General features: G+C 40.7%; 1 protein-coding gene across 1 annotated transcript in view; it reads left to right on the plus strand.

Moving 5' to 3' along the window:
• The window catches only part of LOC126456481 (3 beta-hydroxysteroid dehydrogenase/Delta 5-->4-isomerase type 1), a 276,435-nt gene that overhangs the window by 136,831 nt on the left and 123,174 nt on the right, over positions 1-16,430 (plus strand). Inside the window, exon 3 of the mRNA XM_050092235.1 lies at positions 16,294-16,398. Within this exon, the coding sequence (XP_049948192.1) occupies positions 16,294-16,398 (105 nt within the window). The remainder of the gene's footprint in view (positions 1-16,293; positions 16,399-16,430) is intronic.

The raw sequence follows: 16,430 nt of genomic DNA on the forward strand, positions 1-16,430 counted from the left end.
CTGAAAAAAAAATGTAAAAGCTACGTGGAAAGACGGGTAATATACAATATGTACAAGAACCAAGACGGAAAAATATGAGTGGAAGAGCAGCAAGGAAGTGGTCGGATTAGGAAGAGTGTAAGACGCGAATGTAGTTTTCGCCCTTATTGTTCAATATATACTTCGAAGAAGAAGGAGTGATGGAAATAAAAGGAAGATTCAAAGACAGGATTAGAATTCAGGGTGAAAGGATATCAGTGATAAGATTCACTGATGACATCGCTGTCCTCAGTGAAAGAGACGATGAATGCAGAACCTGTTGAATGGAATTAATGGTTGTGAGCTGAGCACAGTAAACCGAAGAAAAGAGGAAAGGACGTGGAGTAGCAGAAATGAGATTAGCAATATAGTTGGCTTGAAATTTGGGGATTACGAAGTAGAAAAAGTTAAGGAATTCTGGTAACTTGGAAGCAAAATGACACATGTCGGACGAAGCAAGGAGGATAAAAGCAAAAAGAAAATAAAGCGGATTAGCAGAGGCAAAGATGGTATTCCTGGCCAAAGGCATCTATTAGTATCACACATGGGCCTTAATTTGAAGAAGAAATTTCCGAAAATGTATATTAGGAGCACAGCGTAGTATTGTGATAAATCAAACAGGAAAAGAAAAGAATCTAAGCGTTGAGATGTGGTGTTACAGAAAGATGTTGAAAACTGAGTGGACTGATGACACTAGAAACACGGAGATTCTCTGCAGAATCGGCGAGGACTGGAACGTCTGGAAACCATTGACCAGAAGCAAGGACAGGATGACAGGACATGTGTTAGGACATCAAGGAATAAATTCCATGGCACCTCAGGGCGATATGGAGGATGATAACTATAGGAGAAGACAGAGAGTGGAATGCATCCACCAAACAACTGAGGCCCAGCGTGCCAGTGCTACTCTTGAGATGAAGTGATCCACAAAAGGAAGGAATTCGTGATGAGTCGCTTCAAGTCAGACGGAAGACCACCCCTCAAACAAAATTTAAAATAAGGATGAATTTAAGGGCCCCGAAACAGTCAATTTTAACTTCGAAAACGAAATGAATTTTCGTTCTTTTTACATAGGAGCCTCAGTTCACATTTTTCACAATTGCAGAAACAAAGGCCGTCAGTTTAAAGAAATACGGTAGCAGTTGTAAATGGGTCGAGTCGTCGTGTGTCTAGACCGTTCGCCGGGTGCAAGTCTTTCGAATTGATGCCATTTCGGCGACTTGCGTGTCGACGAGGATGAAATTATGATGATTAGGACAACACAACACTCAGTTCCTGAGCGGAGAAAATCTTCGACCTAGCCGGGAATCGAGCCCGGGCCCTTAGGATTGACATTCTGTCGCACTGACCACTCAGCTACCGGGGGCGGACAGCAGTTGTAAATGATGGCGACTGAACGTGTTATTTAAGTTTTCTTTCATTAAATTCTATGATTGTTGGCACAAAATTTGACAGTGGGAATTTTTAACGAAGTGGTAAATCTGGTTTTTACTAACGATAATCGTAAGTGACTTAGCTTGCAAGGTGATAAGCGTTTCTCACGCTCTTTTGTTTTCTTTTGTTGGGATACACTCTGCTGCAAATGTGAACAGTTTTTTTATCGTCACTTCGCGATTGCCTTGTTGGTCTTATCATACTGCAGCGGCTTTCCCAGCAGTTATTGTCTTGCTAATGCATTTAAAAATCTTCTCGAGATACTACGGAATGTGTCTTCTGTTTCAACGTACTGTGCGTGGTGGCAATCATTTTGCCTTACAGTCCTGTAATGTACGTTATTCCCTCCTCTTTCCACACAGTCTGCGCTACATTACTCAACAATGAGAACATTTGTCACGTACCAGTCACCCCTTGCCCCCTCCTCCAACACCGATTCTTAAAGAGTCGAGTACCCAAGAGAGAAACAGCTTCAAAAAAGTTTAGGAAATGTTTAAAATTGCGTTTCAAGTCAGTTCGAAATCGCTAAGTGCCCTCATTATTAAACACTAGAACAGTACGCTCTGTAGAATCTGCGTTCCGTTTTAAGGAAAACTAGTTTATCACGCGTCTATGTGTTGACGACGTCATATCTCCACAACTCTGTGTTGTACAGTGACAAAAAATTAGTCACCCCTAGTCATAACAAACCTCAGTTAATAGCGGGTAATCCCATGCCTGGATTTGATAACCGCATCGATTCGCTCAGGAAGTGAGTAGGAAAGGTTGTGCAGCACGTCGTAACCACCTTGGAAAAAATAGTGATTGTCTGCCACTGTTATTTTAAATCTTTCATGCGCCTTATAAACACTTGTATAGACAGTAAAGGCAAGCAGTGCACACGTCCCTCATTACACTCTTCGTCTGAGAAAATCACTCCATCCTGCCAAACAAAGTTAAAATAATTGTTAAGTCGAAAATGCACCTTTTTTTGTCTCCTACTTACATGGTTTTATTAAGAAATACTTGTATCTCCCCCGTTTTCGGCGTAAACTAATCCATTTGGTTTTGTGACTCACAGGTTTTTTGTGGAGTTTGAGTGGGGTGGGGGGTGTGGGAGGGGGCGTTCTTCGCTGACATGAGTCCTCTGGTTTCATGCGACTCGCCACGGGTTCCTCTCCTGTGCGAAACTTTTCATCTCAGAACACCACCTACATCCAAAGATCTCAACTATTTGTTGGATACATTTCATTCTCTGCATACCCCTACAGCCTTTACTCACTCTAGGTGCCTCAAGTACCATCAAAGTTATTCCTAGACGTCTTAACAAATGTCCTATCTTCGTGTCTCTCATTCTTATGAATGTTTTCTACACGTTCCTTTTCTCATCGATTCTGCGTGGGACTTCTCCATTTCTTATCTTATCAGTCCACCTAATTTTCAACATCTTTAATGTTACGATTTTCTTCTTGTCCAGTTTTCCAACAGTCCATGATTTATTGTTTTTCATACAATACTATGTTCCTAAAGTACGTTCACAGAAATTTCTTCTTTCAATGAAGGTCGATGCTTGATACTAGTAGACTTGTTTGGCCAAGATTTATAGTAACGTTTACTTTTTTCGATCTTCGCATATTTTCCTACAGATGAGGAACTCTCTGAAGCATTTATATACCTGTCATCAAAACGGGAAGACGAAGACAAAAGAAGACGACGTAAAAAAATTACATCATACTCTGTGTGATTAGAAATGAGATGGGAAGAAAGTTCGACGCCACTGTAAGCAATTAAGATGTTCTGTATAACATTTAAGAAAAAACTGCGAAGAGTTATGTACAAAGGTGAGGTGAATAACCAGTCACCAAGAGAGGAACAAATAATGTAAAAGGAGTAATGTGATCCTCGCAAGGAAGAAAACAACACCGTTACTTGTCTGTTAAAAGTTGTGCAGCAATCAACCTGTATTTTGTATACAGCCACAGTCTCAAAATATCAGTTTTCGACAAAATAGTTTTATAAAAGGTCGTTTTACAGATGTCAGTTTCATAAAATTTGTTCCTCTCTTTGTGACCATGCCGCTTATTAATTTAACTGACTTTTATTATGGCTTCTTTAGTTCGACAGGCAAACATACCAAACCATGTCACTGAACTGTGAATTTGAATCTATTAAAGTGGAGTGAGATATTAAATATTTCCATGAAATAATGGAGCCAAGGCCAATAGCTTCTCAACTCACCTTTTTTACTTAGTACTTCTCAATTTTCTCTAAATGACACCAGTGATATAACTGCTAAGGCGATCCTCTAATTAGCAGAAAAATACAAGACGAAAAATTGTAAATGTAATTGTAGATAACAATGCTAATTGGATCAGTTTCCACCGCAGGTGGGTCAAGTGCAACACAGCAGTGTGTGTCTGTGTACTGCGGATGAGTGTTTGTGCAGCATTCCGTCTTATCTAGCCCTGACTCGACTGTCACGGTGACGATCATTACAAGACATGAGGTCATCTAAGTCACGTGACAAACCGAACAATTCCGCATACTGTAACGACAGCAGTGCCCGCTCCTCAACTTGGTAGGTATCTCCAGTTTCAGTTGATAATGTCTGTAAATGAAACTGAGACAGCAGGGGCTTTATATTTAAGCCTTAAACTAGTTTTGGGCTTTGACTTGGGACAATAATTACAGTACTGAATTACTCCGCTCCAATAGGAGCTTTTGTAGCTGTCAAGTACTCCAGACATTGAAAATTAAAAGTGAATCAGTGCAGATTAGCGGAGGTCGGGTTTGTCATGTAATAATACAGGGCAACAACAAAAAAATTATCGTTTTGTAGGCACTAAGTCCATATCTTACTTCAGTTTTTTCTGTAATGTTAGAAAGACTAGCAGAACAAACGTAACTGGAATGAAAAGTGATTAAATTTTTCGTTACATAAAAAAGTTTTATTGAAATACAAGTTGTTGCTCGCTGCTTCGCTCGCATATCAGCAGTTTTGCTATGGTGAGTGATGGTAAGTAAGCTAGTAATTTGACGAGATGTCTGTGTATATAGTGTTGTAGAGATGTATGTATAAAAAATGCATGCTATGCAGGTAGGTACGTCCATAAAGAACGTGTTTCTCTTATTTTGCAGCATATCGAATCTGAAGGCAAGCATTATATTTTCTAATTATATTTTTAAAAAATGTCTCGAGTCATTATACTCGTGCAGAAATAAAGGTTTTAGGGGTTTCTCTGGCTCATCTAGTACTGGATGTGTGTTTTGCCACCAATGCAACACCTTCCACTTTTGCGGTGTGCCGGCCGGAGTGGCCGTGCGGTTCTAGCCGCTACAGTCTGGAGCCGAGCGAGCGCTACGGTTGCGGGTTCGAATCCCGCCTCGGGCATGGATGTGTGTGATGTCCTTAGGTTAGTTAGGTTTAATTAGTTCTAAGTTCTAGGCGACTGATGACCTCAGAAGTTAAGTCGCATAGTGCTCAGAGCCATTTGAACCATTTTGAACCATTTTTTGCGTTGTGGTGCCTACATTTCTGATCCATCCCTCTATGATGACTAATTTGTGATTATCATTGTCAGTTAATAGGTCATAATCAAATGTAGTTTCACCAAAACCCTCCCAAGTTCCACATGTGAAGGTACGACTTCGTTTGTCGTACAGCCTTTAAATGACGCCGCCGTTGTGAATATTCAAGCACCTTGGAAGCTGTAAGAGACACATGACTCTGATCGGCTAAAATGTAACGGGTTTGCGACTGATATTAGGATGGAAGTATGTATTAAACACTTAGTGGATTGTACAAACTTTATATGCATTACTTAGAATCATATTATGTAGAACATATTATGTAGAACACGATAAAAGCATTTTCTCAAATACTATAAAGTTCAATAGTCTTTCGTCGTCTCAGAAGCCATAGCATATGCCTGCCGTACAGTGCCTAAACTGTAACAGGGTTGTATGGAATTGTGGATTAAGCCCTTTGAGGAGAGTATTATAAGCATTGTATCATTACGTTGAGTAGTATCATATAGGATACATTAGACAATAAAAGCATTTTCACAAAGATTAAATAGCTCTTTCTAAGAGTAATTATTGTTCCATATTTCGCGTTACATTCTTCAAATCAATAAATATTTTCTGCTAAACACTTTCTAAAGTAGCCTACGTTCTTCCTCAGCTTTCAGGATATCTGCACAGCATATTTTATCGAATTCAGTTCAGCGGTTTAGTCATGAAATCTTAACAGAGAGAGTTACTTTCGCATTTGTGATATATGTATGGATAAACATGAAAACATCTTCGAATGAAATCGCAGATTGCGGTTATGGTTCCACATCAGCCGTAGAACATTTAAGAAAAAATGAAAATTTGAGCCGAATTGGGACTCGAACCCGGATTTCCTGCTTGACGCGTGCGGTCGCCGTAGCCATTTCGACTTTTGAGCACGCTTCGAGAAGTGGAACAAATCTATGTTCACGGCTGATGCGGAATCATAATCGCAGTTTGAGTGCGGATGTTGATCATCAATGCATTGTCTCAGACACTGCTCTCCAGTATGAAAACATCTCTTTACTACTTAGGAATTAAGTGTCCTTAGCTTAAATTTCCTATTTCTAGTCTCGTGAAAGTTTAGTTTTTCCTCCGATGAATTGTGTGTTGTACATCTTGGTGAAAGGACCAACATTGGTCTCGCACTATACTGGTATTCTACGGGCTTTGATTCTGTCTTTCTATCACTTGGTAATCTTGATGAAAACACTTGCTTTTGTTCCGCACTAAGTTTTCAGGAAAAAAAACAAGATGGCTGTTTATAAACTGAATCTTGAGGCTCATCAAACAGCCTAACTTCTGAACTTCTCCAGCTTGTTGACTACAACACAAATGTAATGTCCGTCCTTTTTCGTACCTAAGAATTCAGTAAAAGTCTCCGAGAATGACACTCAAGCCTTTCTTTCATTCATACTCATTTTTGAATCAAAGAGGGAATCGAACATCATTTTTCGAATGTCAGATCCAGTGAACACACCTTGGCAGACGAGAAAACTTCTCTCAGTAATACTTCAAACATTTTCCATCTTTCAGTAATTCTTTTGCAACTTTTTCTTTAGGTTCAATTTAACGTGCAGCGGCAGTAATAGAATTTCTTAATGGTCCATCAGGTTCTTGTGCTAGAAGAAGAAGAGCCAATGAGCTTGTAGTAGTTACGATACGTGTGCAACTATTATCACCGAAATTTCAACTTTGTATTTTTATTAACTTATATGGATTAGATTAGATTAATTATTCATTCCATAAACCCACAAAAGATGGCATCCTCCTGGGCGTGGAACACGTCAGATAAACACATTACAAAAATGTAATTAGAAAAACTTGAGTTTGATTAATTTTAATGATCCTCCGTCAATAAACAGTAAAATTATGTACATGAATTAAAATTAAACTTCTAATATTTACAGGCTAAATACTTACATCTGTTTTCAATAAATCCATCATTCACACAGCAGCTAGTTACTTGGCTATTATAACCAAGATTTGTCAAAAATTAAAGTAAATTATTCATTTCAATGATCCTCAGTTAAGAATAGTCAAATTATGTACAAGATTTAAAATTAAACTTCAGCTATTTACTGACTTAAGACTTACATCTGCTTTCCATACATCCGTTATTCACACAGTAGGTAGAACTTGGCTGTTACAACCAAGTGTCGTCAAAAATTAAAGTATAATAAATTTTGATTAAAATGGTCTACTGCACTTGTTGAGAAATTCGTGGATGGAATAGAAGGAGTTGGCCACCAAAAATTCTTTTAAATTACGTTTAAATTGTACCTTGTCTAAACTAAACTCTTAAGAGTTGCTGGTAACTTATGCATTGCTGAATACTGGACTCGTTTCTGGGCAAAAGTAAGTGATTTCAAATCTTTATGTATATTGCTCTTATTCCTAGTATTGATACTGTGTAGCAGTTAGTTGGAAAAAGAGATGTAGTATTTACAACAAACTTCATTTAGGAATAAATATACTGAGAAGCTATGGTTAGTATGCCCAATTCTTAGAATAGGTTTCGACGTGATGTTCTTGGATTTACTCTACACGTTACTCTTATTATACGCTTCTGTACTCTAAAAATTTTTTCTCGGTTTGTGGAGTTGCCCCAAAATATGATACCATATGACATAATGGAGTGAAAATACGAAAATATGACAATTTCTTTATATTTATATCTCCTATATCTGTCATCATTCGCATTGCAAACGCAGACTTGTTTAAGTGCTTTAGGAGTTCGTTAGTATGTCGTTCCCAACTGAATTTATTATCAAGTTGTAATCCCGAGAATTTATATTCTCAACTTCTCCTATTTCCATGTCATCATATTTTATGCACACACTAGAAGGAAATCTCTTGGAAGTTCTGAACTGCAAATAGTGGGTTTTTTCAAAGTTTAATGACAGTCAATTGGCTATGAGCCACTTATTAATGTCAGTAAAAATTTGATTAGCTGCCCTTTCTAAATTTATATTTGATTTACTATTTATTGCAATGTTTGTATCATCTGCAAATAAGACAAACTTGGTACCTGGTAATGTAACAGATGACAGGTCATTAATATAAACAAGAAAAGGTAGTGGACCTAGTATGGAACCTAGGGGAACACCACATGTAATATCTTCCCAGTCAGTTGATGTCTGATTGCCTACTGCTGAAGTGCTACGTATGTATACAAAATTGCTAAAAATATATCTGTGAAATACTGAGTGTTAATTGTAAAGAAACAGATGGACGATACAGCTATTTTGTTATTGTTTTAGTGTTCAGCATACTACAAAACCAGAAGATGGAAAAAAAACTTGTTTTTCATCGTTGGCCTTTGTCTTTCTGTTTTTGGAGGGAAGGGGGTCATATTTGATACTGAGCCCCGCCAAAATATGCAGGATGAAGAAAACTTCTCGCATTCAGACTTTGCAGCACGATTCCTCACATACTAGCAATACAAAAATGTCTCTCAAAATCTTGTACTGGCCATATTTCGGGCAGTAAATGGGCGTTAAAGATCAGCAATCTGGCAACACTGTAATCACGTGTGAGGCAACTGCCTTTGTCAGGAGGTAGCAGTAGTGCTGTGGAGTTGGTGCAGTGGGTATCGTATGGATTAGCGCGTAGGAGGGCGAAGGTTCGAATCTGGGTCGAAGTTTATTTGCTTTTATTTGTTAAAAGAAGGGGGGTGGTACGGTATCTGGCGTCTTAATCGTCCTACAGCGATTACAATGGGTCTGCTACCAAACATTTGCACTTACATACCATGAGCACAGAAATGAAAATACAATCGTCTACGTTAGTCAGCATTTAAAGAAAACCTTTCCACGTCGTGGACGCGAGTTGTTCCGCACAGCTGCATCTACTAGATTTCCAACTTCTCTTGTGTTTACCTTCCACCAGTGGTCCTATCGATTAATACCAACTATTATTCTTGGCATGTTAGGTCAATTACATCTCGTTAGGGTCTTACATCACCAGTAAGGCTACTAAACTGTTTCGCAAATAATTTCGATGAGACCCTTGGTGCAGGGGACACAGAAAACAGGTTTGGAATCTAGTGGCTGCAGGGGCGCGAAAAAGTTCGCATCCATGACGTGAAAAAGGCTTCTTTAAAAGCTGACCAATGGAAACGATTGTATTTCCAATTCTGTGTTTGTAGGACGTAACTACAAATGTTTTGTAGAAGACGCATTGTAATCGCTGTGTGACGATTAAGACGCCAGATGAGGTGCCATTCAGAATGCTTTTAGTAAATAAAAACAAGTATGCCTTGATGCTGAATCGAACCCTCGACCTCCTGCGTGGTAACCCAGAACACTATCAACTGCATCAACTGCACAGCCCTGCTCTACCTGCTGACGGAGGTAGTTATGGTACATGTGATTACAGTGTTGCTAGATCGCCAATCTGTAACGTCTATTTACTGCCAGAAATATGCGCAGGAATTTTGTGAGAGACATTTTTGTATTGCTAGTATGTGAGGAATCGTGCTGCAAAGTATGTGTGCGCCAATTTTGTTCACCTCACTGTTAATGAGCCATAGAGGCGAACGATTTTAAAAATAAAATTGTCGTATAAAAAAGTTGTATGTAACTTGGTTACATTAACCAACTCAGATAACCGCGCACTTTAGCATTCTCTTTGGGGACTCAGGGAGGAGCAGAGGTTCCCTTTTCGAATCCACTGGACGCATTAACGGCGAGGGCTGGTGTACTGACCAGCCTGGATGTGGTTTTTGGGCAGTTTCTCACATCCAAGTAGGTGCATATCTGGCTAGTACCCACTACTCGTCTGAGTTACACGATTCACAAACATTTAAAAAACGACCTCATAATACTAGACGCAGACAAAAAAATTCCTTCCAAGGGGGGGCGGGAGAGGTTGGGGGGCGGGGGCGGGGAGGGGGAGGTTGGGGGGGGCGGGGGGGGGGGAAGGGTTGGCGGCAGGAAGGGCGCCTGGGCATCCTCTACAACTAATATTGTCACGTCAAGAATAACATGATGACTTCCTGCTCATACGGGATAAGGTCAGGAAAAAAGAAGAAGATATAGATTGTTTACATCAGCACTTAGTACATCGCTTCAGCATAACTTCCAGGAAATTGCAATTGAGATAAGTACGTTATCAAGTACTAGCTGCGCCCTGCGATGTTGCGGCGGTTAAACAGTTATTTATAAAGAAATGTTAATGCCGAAACTCACTCTCGACGCGCATGCACCGTCACAAAAGTTATCTGTTGGAGGTACTGCGGCACGAGCTACTTACGGCCCAGCGAACCGCGCGACATCGAGAAAAACCATCAAATTTTGTGACGGTGAGAGAAGCTGACACCATACATGTCGCTCACAACTCACTCGTTCACTAAGGAAAATAATTTTTACGACGCCGAATAGCGAAGCCAGGAGAGGGTGTAAATAATTTCACGACTTTTTGCGACATTCTCAGCACGGAAAAGATGATAATTGTCTTGGTGTGTATGGAGAACCAGCAGTCAACTGTTATACGTCTCTGTAAACTACTTTCCGAGATTTCTTGTTCTCTTCGTGTATGTAACGATTTCTGTCTTTCGATACACGAGAGTGTGCCTGCCGCCTGTGCGAAAAGCGCAGTGCGCCCAGATGAATACATGCCACTTTCAACGTATGTCCTTGTCACGATCGAGAAGGCCACTTTCAAAGGAAACTGCAAGTGTTTAACTGGAAAGGCAAGTTTGTTGGGATGATAGGTTCGTGGTGCCAATAATTTCATTTCAGTTAAAAACTAATTTCTTCGCTAAACTTAATGCATTCATTTGATAACTAACTGTCATGGATGATCCTTTAGTCATGATACCCATCCCAAGGGAGGAGCAGCCACGTTGACCATCCCACGGTAACGGTGACTGTTTTCGGGATAAAAGATATCCTTTGTGTTATTTCAGGGTACAGGCTATCTCCATTCCGAAGTTCATCCAGTTGCGTCCAGCCGCTCTAACGTGAGGGAGTAGCAAACATATTAACTCGTCGAAGAAAGAAAATAAGCAATTTTTAGTTCGGTGCAGCGCATATTTTATAATATTTGTACGCGCAAGAACGTAGTCTGCCCTCAGGTCCGCGGCTGCTACGGTGGATATGCTCGCATATCGTAATCAAATCCAGCCTCACTAAAAGTCTACCACGTTCTACATGTGAAGGCACGACATCTCTCTGTCGTGCAGCATTTAAATGACACCGTCGTTGAGAATCTTCTGTCGTCTCAGAAGCCACAGTATACGCCTGCCGCACAGTGCCTAAACTGCAACAGGAATTACGGATTAAGCACTTTGAGGAGTGTATTATAAGCATTGCATCATACGTTGAGTAGTATTATGTAGGATACATTAGACAATAAAACCATTTTCACAAAGAGTAAATAGCACTAAGAGTAATTATTGTTGCATATTTCAAGTTATATTCTTCAAACCAATAAATAACTTGTGGTAAACACTTTTAAAACTACCCTGAGCGTTAATTGTTAATTCAGAGTATAATATTCTAAATTTCTTTCGAATCCGTTAAGCCGTTTCAGCGTGAAAGAGCAAGAAACATACACACTAACTTTCACATTTATAACATACACCGAAGCGCCAAAGAAACTGATATAGGCATGCGTATAAATTTAGCTAATGTCCCCATTGGAGAAAGATAAGCAGGTGATTTTCACCTTTCTTCAGGTTCTTATTTTTCCTATATTTCTTCATTTTCTCCCCGAAGGCCTTCTTTCTTCGGTCCGCTGTGGGCGGTGTGGGTTTGGTTCCGTCTCAGGTGTAAACTTCCAGTTATCAATTTTGCTTCTGGATGTATCCCTGTGTGATGTGTTTATTGAGTCAATTTTTATTTTTGTCAAATGCTTCTACCTTCAGTTACACAGGGTACTGATGATTTGAATGAAGTTTCCTAGTCCAAAAGACGTTTAGTTAGTCTGTTTCCAGATAATCCGTCTCTTTCCGATGTCGATTTCGATCTTTGATATTTTTACTGATGTCTCAGTAGTTTGCAGTCTGCATCCGTCTTGTGTGTATCGTGCTCCCAGAATTTTTCTAATAATCTTTCTCTCTACTTTCTTGACTTCTTGTTAATCTAATTTTCAATTCAGTGAGAGTGTTTCACTTGCATATGTGACTGTCGATTTGATTACTGTATTGTAGCGTCTGATTATAGTGCCTTTGGACAGGCATTTTTTTTGTTATACGACGCTTTCTTGACTGTCTGCACTCTGTTTTTTTGTGTTATGTTTTCAAATCCTGTTGGTTCAATAGGTTCATCGTGATACTTAAAATGTTCGACTCTGTTGATTTCACCATAATGTGTTTTAAGTTTCGGAATATCTAACTTGGAACACATGAATTCAGTCTTCTTAAAGGTGTTTTGCTGGCTAACCTTCTCTGCCGATTCTTTGAGGACATCGATTTGTTTTACTGCTGTTTCTTCACTGTCGGTTATAATCGCTAAGTGCCGGCCGCGGTGGCCGTGCGGTTCTGGCGCTGCAGTCCGGAACCACGAGGCTGCTACGGTCGCAGGTTCGAATCCTGCCTCAGGCATGGGTGTGTGTGATATCCTTAGGTTAGTTAGGTTTAAGTAGTTCTAAGTTCTAGGGGACTTATGACCTAAGATGTTGAGTCCTATAGTGCTCAGAGCCATTTGAACCATTTATAATCGCTAAGTCATCTCAAACGCTAAATACGGGACGATCAATTTTCCTTGACCTCTTCCTAGTTTCGATTGGCATCTAAATGTTTTACTTTCGTAGTTCCATTTCCCATTCTTTCATTACTTTGTCTAAGACTATGTTGAACAATAGTGGCGAGATCCCACCTTCTTGTCTTACGTCGTGGACTGCCCAGTGTAGCTCTCTTCGAACATTAGCAAAATTTTTTGTATGTGTGTTGTATTTTATATGTCACACTCTACTATTTGCATTTTATTTAAGCCTTTAAGAAAATGAATGATAAAAGTAATAAGAAATAAAGCAGCTTTCCGTGTACAAAACAAAATTCTTTTACGTAAATAGTTCCCCAGGCCGCTAATGGGAGGTACTATTTGTTACGTCTACGGAACGTTCGCGCAGATATTACGATTAGCTCACCAGAAAAGAAAGTCCAATTGGGCACACGCGTGTGAATCGTTAAGCCTTCACAGATGGCGCAGCGATCGAGTCACGTGCTCAGCCAAGCGCGCACTGCCTATACATGAGCAAAAGGCAGTAGCGATCGGTGAGCTATTTCTGTTTTAAGCAGATATTGCACGTGAAAATGGACAGATGTAAGGACGTGACAGACTGGCAGAAAGGGGCAATCGTGCTTAGCCGTGCCCATGGACGTACTGTGTGTGAAGATGTCGCACTTGTTGGTGTTTCGCGACGGACTGTTCCTCGTGCCTCCAAACAGTGTTTTAAGACACACGGCCACCAAACACGGCGTCAGAATTGAGGGCGGATAAATATCCTGACTGGGAGAGACCTGAGACACTTTTCACGGCTTGTGAATCAAAATCGCTTTCAAACTCGAGAGGAATTGCTGCAGCCAGTGGATGGAGGTCCATCCCCACCTGTTAGCGGGTACAACATTGCGACCAGAACTGCGTACAGTGAACATTTGCAGTCGGTTACGTCGCAAGAGGCCGTTGCTCACATACGCACATGAAGCTGCACCTCTACAGTTAACTAGAAATCATCGAACGTGGACGGCAGCTGAATGGCGGATCGTAATGTGGGCTGACGAATCATTTTTTTTGCACGTCTTCGAGTGCACCGGAGGTCAAATGAAGCACTTTATCCTAAATGTGTGCAAGGTCAGGTTAATCGGAGGCGAGTCTTAAATTTTGGGAATGTTCTTATTAACATGCATTGGGCCCGCTCGCTGTGGTCACCACTAGCTTGAACGTGATTATACAGTATAAACGTTCTGAATGGCGAGGTGTTGCCTTTCAGTTAACATCTGCGTGATGAGTATGCTGTTGATACTACTGCTTTTCACGACAACAGCAGAGTCTATCGGGCTGGAAAATCCCGTGACTGGTTTTCTAAACACTCCCCCGCCCTATTACATCTCGACTGGCCTGCAAAAGCACTCTATAGAATGTCTGTAGGGGACGATGAAACAGCGGATCAAACACCATCATCAGTATTCCCGCAATATGTGGAACTGCAAGGTCAGGTCCTCAGCGAGTGGTTTAACCTGGATGTGACGTAACTTCATAACCTTGTGGACTCACTTCCTAAACGAATTCAGGCGGGTTCTAACATTCTGCGTAGTGTCTGTTTGTTCTATATCGTGTCTCCCTACCACTTCCGCGCAACGACGCTCTGAGCGTGTTTTCTAGGGAATTGACTAGTTTGAACCTGGGACCTGTTGCTGGTAAGGAGACGCCAGACCACACATGACACGTAGAATTCAGAAGAGTTCAGTGAGACTAGCGATGATATAACCAAATACTTAATAATCTCAGCGTCAGCTCCGCTGCACTCCCTGTAAAAGAATCTTAATACTAACTAAATTTAGTGGAAGGGGTTCAAGGCTTTTTCTATTTTTAGTTAGCTGGTAAAATAACGTCGAAAAAGCAGTTAAGTTTACCATTGGAAATTTTATTCTACTCACAAAACATTGTTTATAAAGTGCACTGTTGATAAAAGGAAATATTTTAATACAGGATGGTAAAAACCAACTGCGTTCAACAAAAATGTGAACGAATATTCCCTGAATGGGTTTCCAAGTTCTACAATGGATCGAAGGATGACCTATGCCACATCACATCTTTAAACTAGGTTTTAATTAAGTTTCACAAAAGAGAAAACTATCAAAATGGTCTACAGTGACCCTCAATTATCTTTAATTACTTATCTAACTTGTCCTAAATTACAGTGGCTGATGTGGCTTCTCAATAACTATATAACAGAAAAATCATCGCGTTTCAGATTTTTACTTCAAGTGGCAAATGTGAACACCATGAGTTTTAATTGACGATCGACACTAGTATTACGCAAAAAGGGGGTGTAACGGATGGGACTTCTGCAGTTCTGAGTGAAGGTTTATGCGCTGTTATGTGGCATCGCGTGCGTTCATTACCTTGTCGGTGTTCGTCAGGGGGCGGCGGACAGCACAGCTCCGCTCACCTCGCCGTCTCCGAAGCAACTCTTCCTAACTTCTCCTTACTACAATTTACCGAAGTTGGTTTAAAAAAAAATTATCTGGCTGTGTTTTGATCTGACCAATTAGGATCTCAATGTTAACCTTAAGCTCTGCCTACAAAAATTCTGTCTATCCAATGAGAAACGTTATACTTTTCATGGTGGGGCAATGTTTTTAAAGTTTGCAACGTAACAGAGATGCGAAAAAGTCTCACGCAAAAACTTGCGGCTTGTGTGGTCCTTTTAGCGTTATCGTAAGATCTATACTGTTCTTCTGGAGGGCTTTATCTTTTAACATGGGCTGGGGGGTGGTCCTGATGTAACAGAGACACGAAAAAGTCTCACGCTAAAACTTGCTGGTGGTGTGGCCCTTTTTGTGTTACCGTAAGATCTATACTGTTCTTCTGGCGGGCTCTAGCTTTTAACATGGGCTGGGGGGGTGGTCCTAACGTAACAGAGACGCGAAAAAGTCTCACGCTAAAACTTACGGGTGGTGTGTGGCCCTAGCTGTTAGCTGGCGACGTGGGTGTCCATCCCTTATCGTTGGGCCTTCCAGCTTAACACGGTTCTGCTCTCAGCTTCTGTTCTCGTTTCTCCCCTCGGAACTGCGTCTGTCTCACGGTGGGAAGATATGACATGCATTTAGGCATTCTTGTGTTAGTCTGTGGTATTCCATTTGCTCACTCGTTACTCGTATTACTTTGGTTAATTTAATGTCACGATTTATTCGGAGCTATGTGACATACTACTGGATTTGCTTATCATGTCAGGGTTTTCATGGAAGGTGTTGGATTTGCCTTACACCTTACAGGGTTCAAATCCAGGGGTGGAATTACGCTCTGTGAAATGATGCTTGTTACGATTTCTCTCTGCGTAACTAATTTTTGTTCCAAACTGAATTGTTTAATAACTGACAAATAAGAGAAAGAAAACTATGTTGTGTATTTATGTCAGGAACTTATGTGTGGCTTGAATGGTTATTGTCTTGAATTTATTACATCATTTCACTGTCGGTGGTTGACTACAATTTTACCTGTACGTGTGATGCAGAATGCAATGAAAGCATTCTGTAGAATACTTCAGGAGGCACGAACGAACAGTTGGAGCTGACATGACTTTTATTTTATCTTGGTACTGCTGTCAAAGAGTTTCGGAAATGCCGCCTGTGTGTTATAGGAGGCAGCGGCTTTCTGGGACAGCACCTGGTGCGCGAGCTGCAGCGTGATGAGACGGTGGCCGAGATCCGCGTGCTGGACCTCAAGAAGTACCACTGCCGTCTGGGTGAGTGATCAGACACGTCCAGCCGCTTCCGT

Source organism: Schistocerca serialis, chromosome 1, assembly GCF_023864345.2.
Source record: "Schistocerca serialis cubense isolate TAMUIC-IGC-003099 chromosome 1, iqSchSeri2.2, whole genome shotgun sequence".
In the NCBI taxonomy this organism is placed as follows: domain Eukaryota; kingdom Metazoa; phylum Arthropoda; class Insecta; order Orthoptera; family Acrididae; genus Schistocerca; species Schistocerca serialis.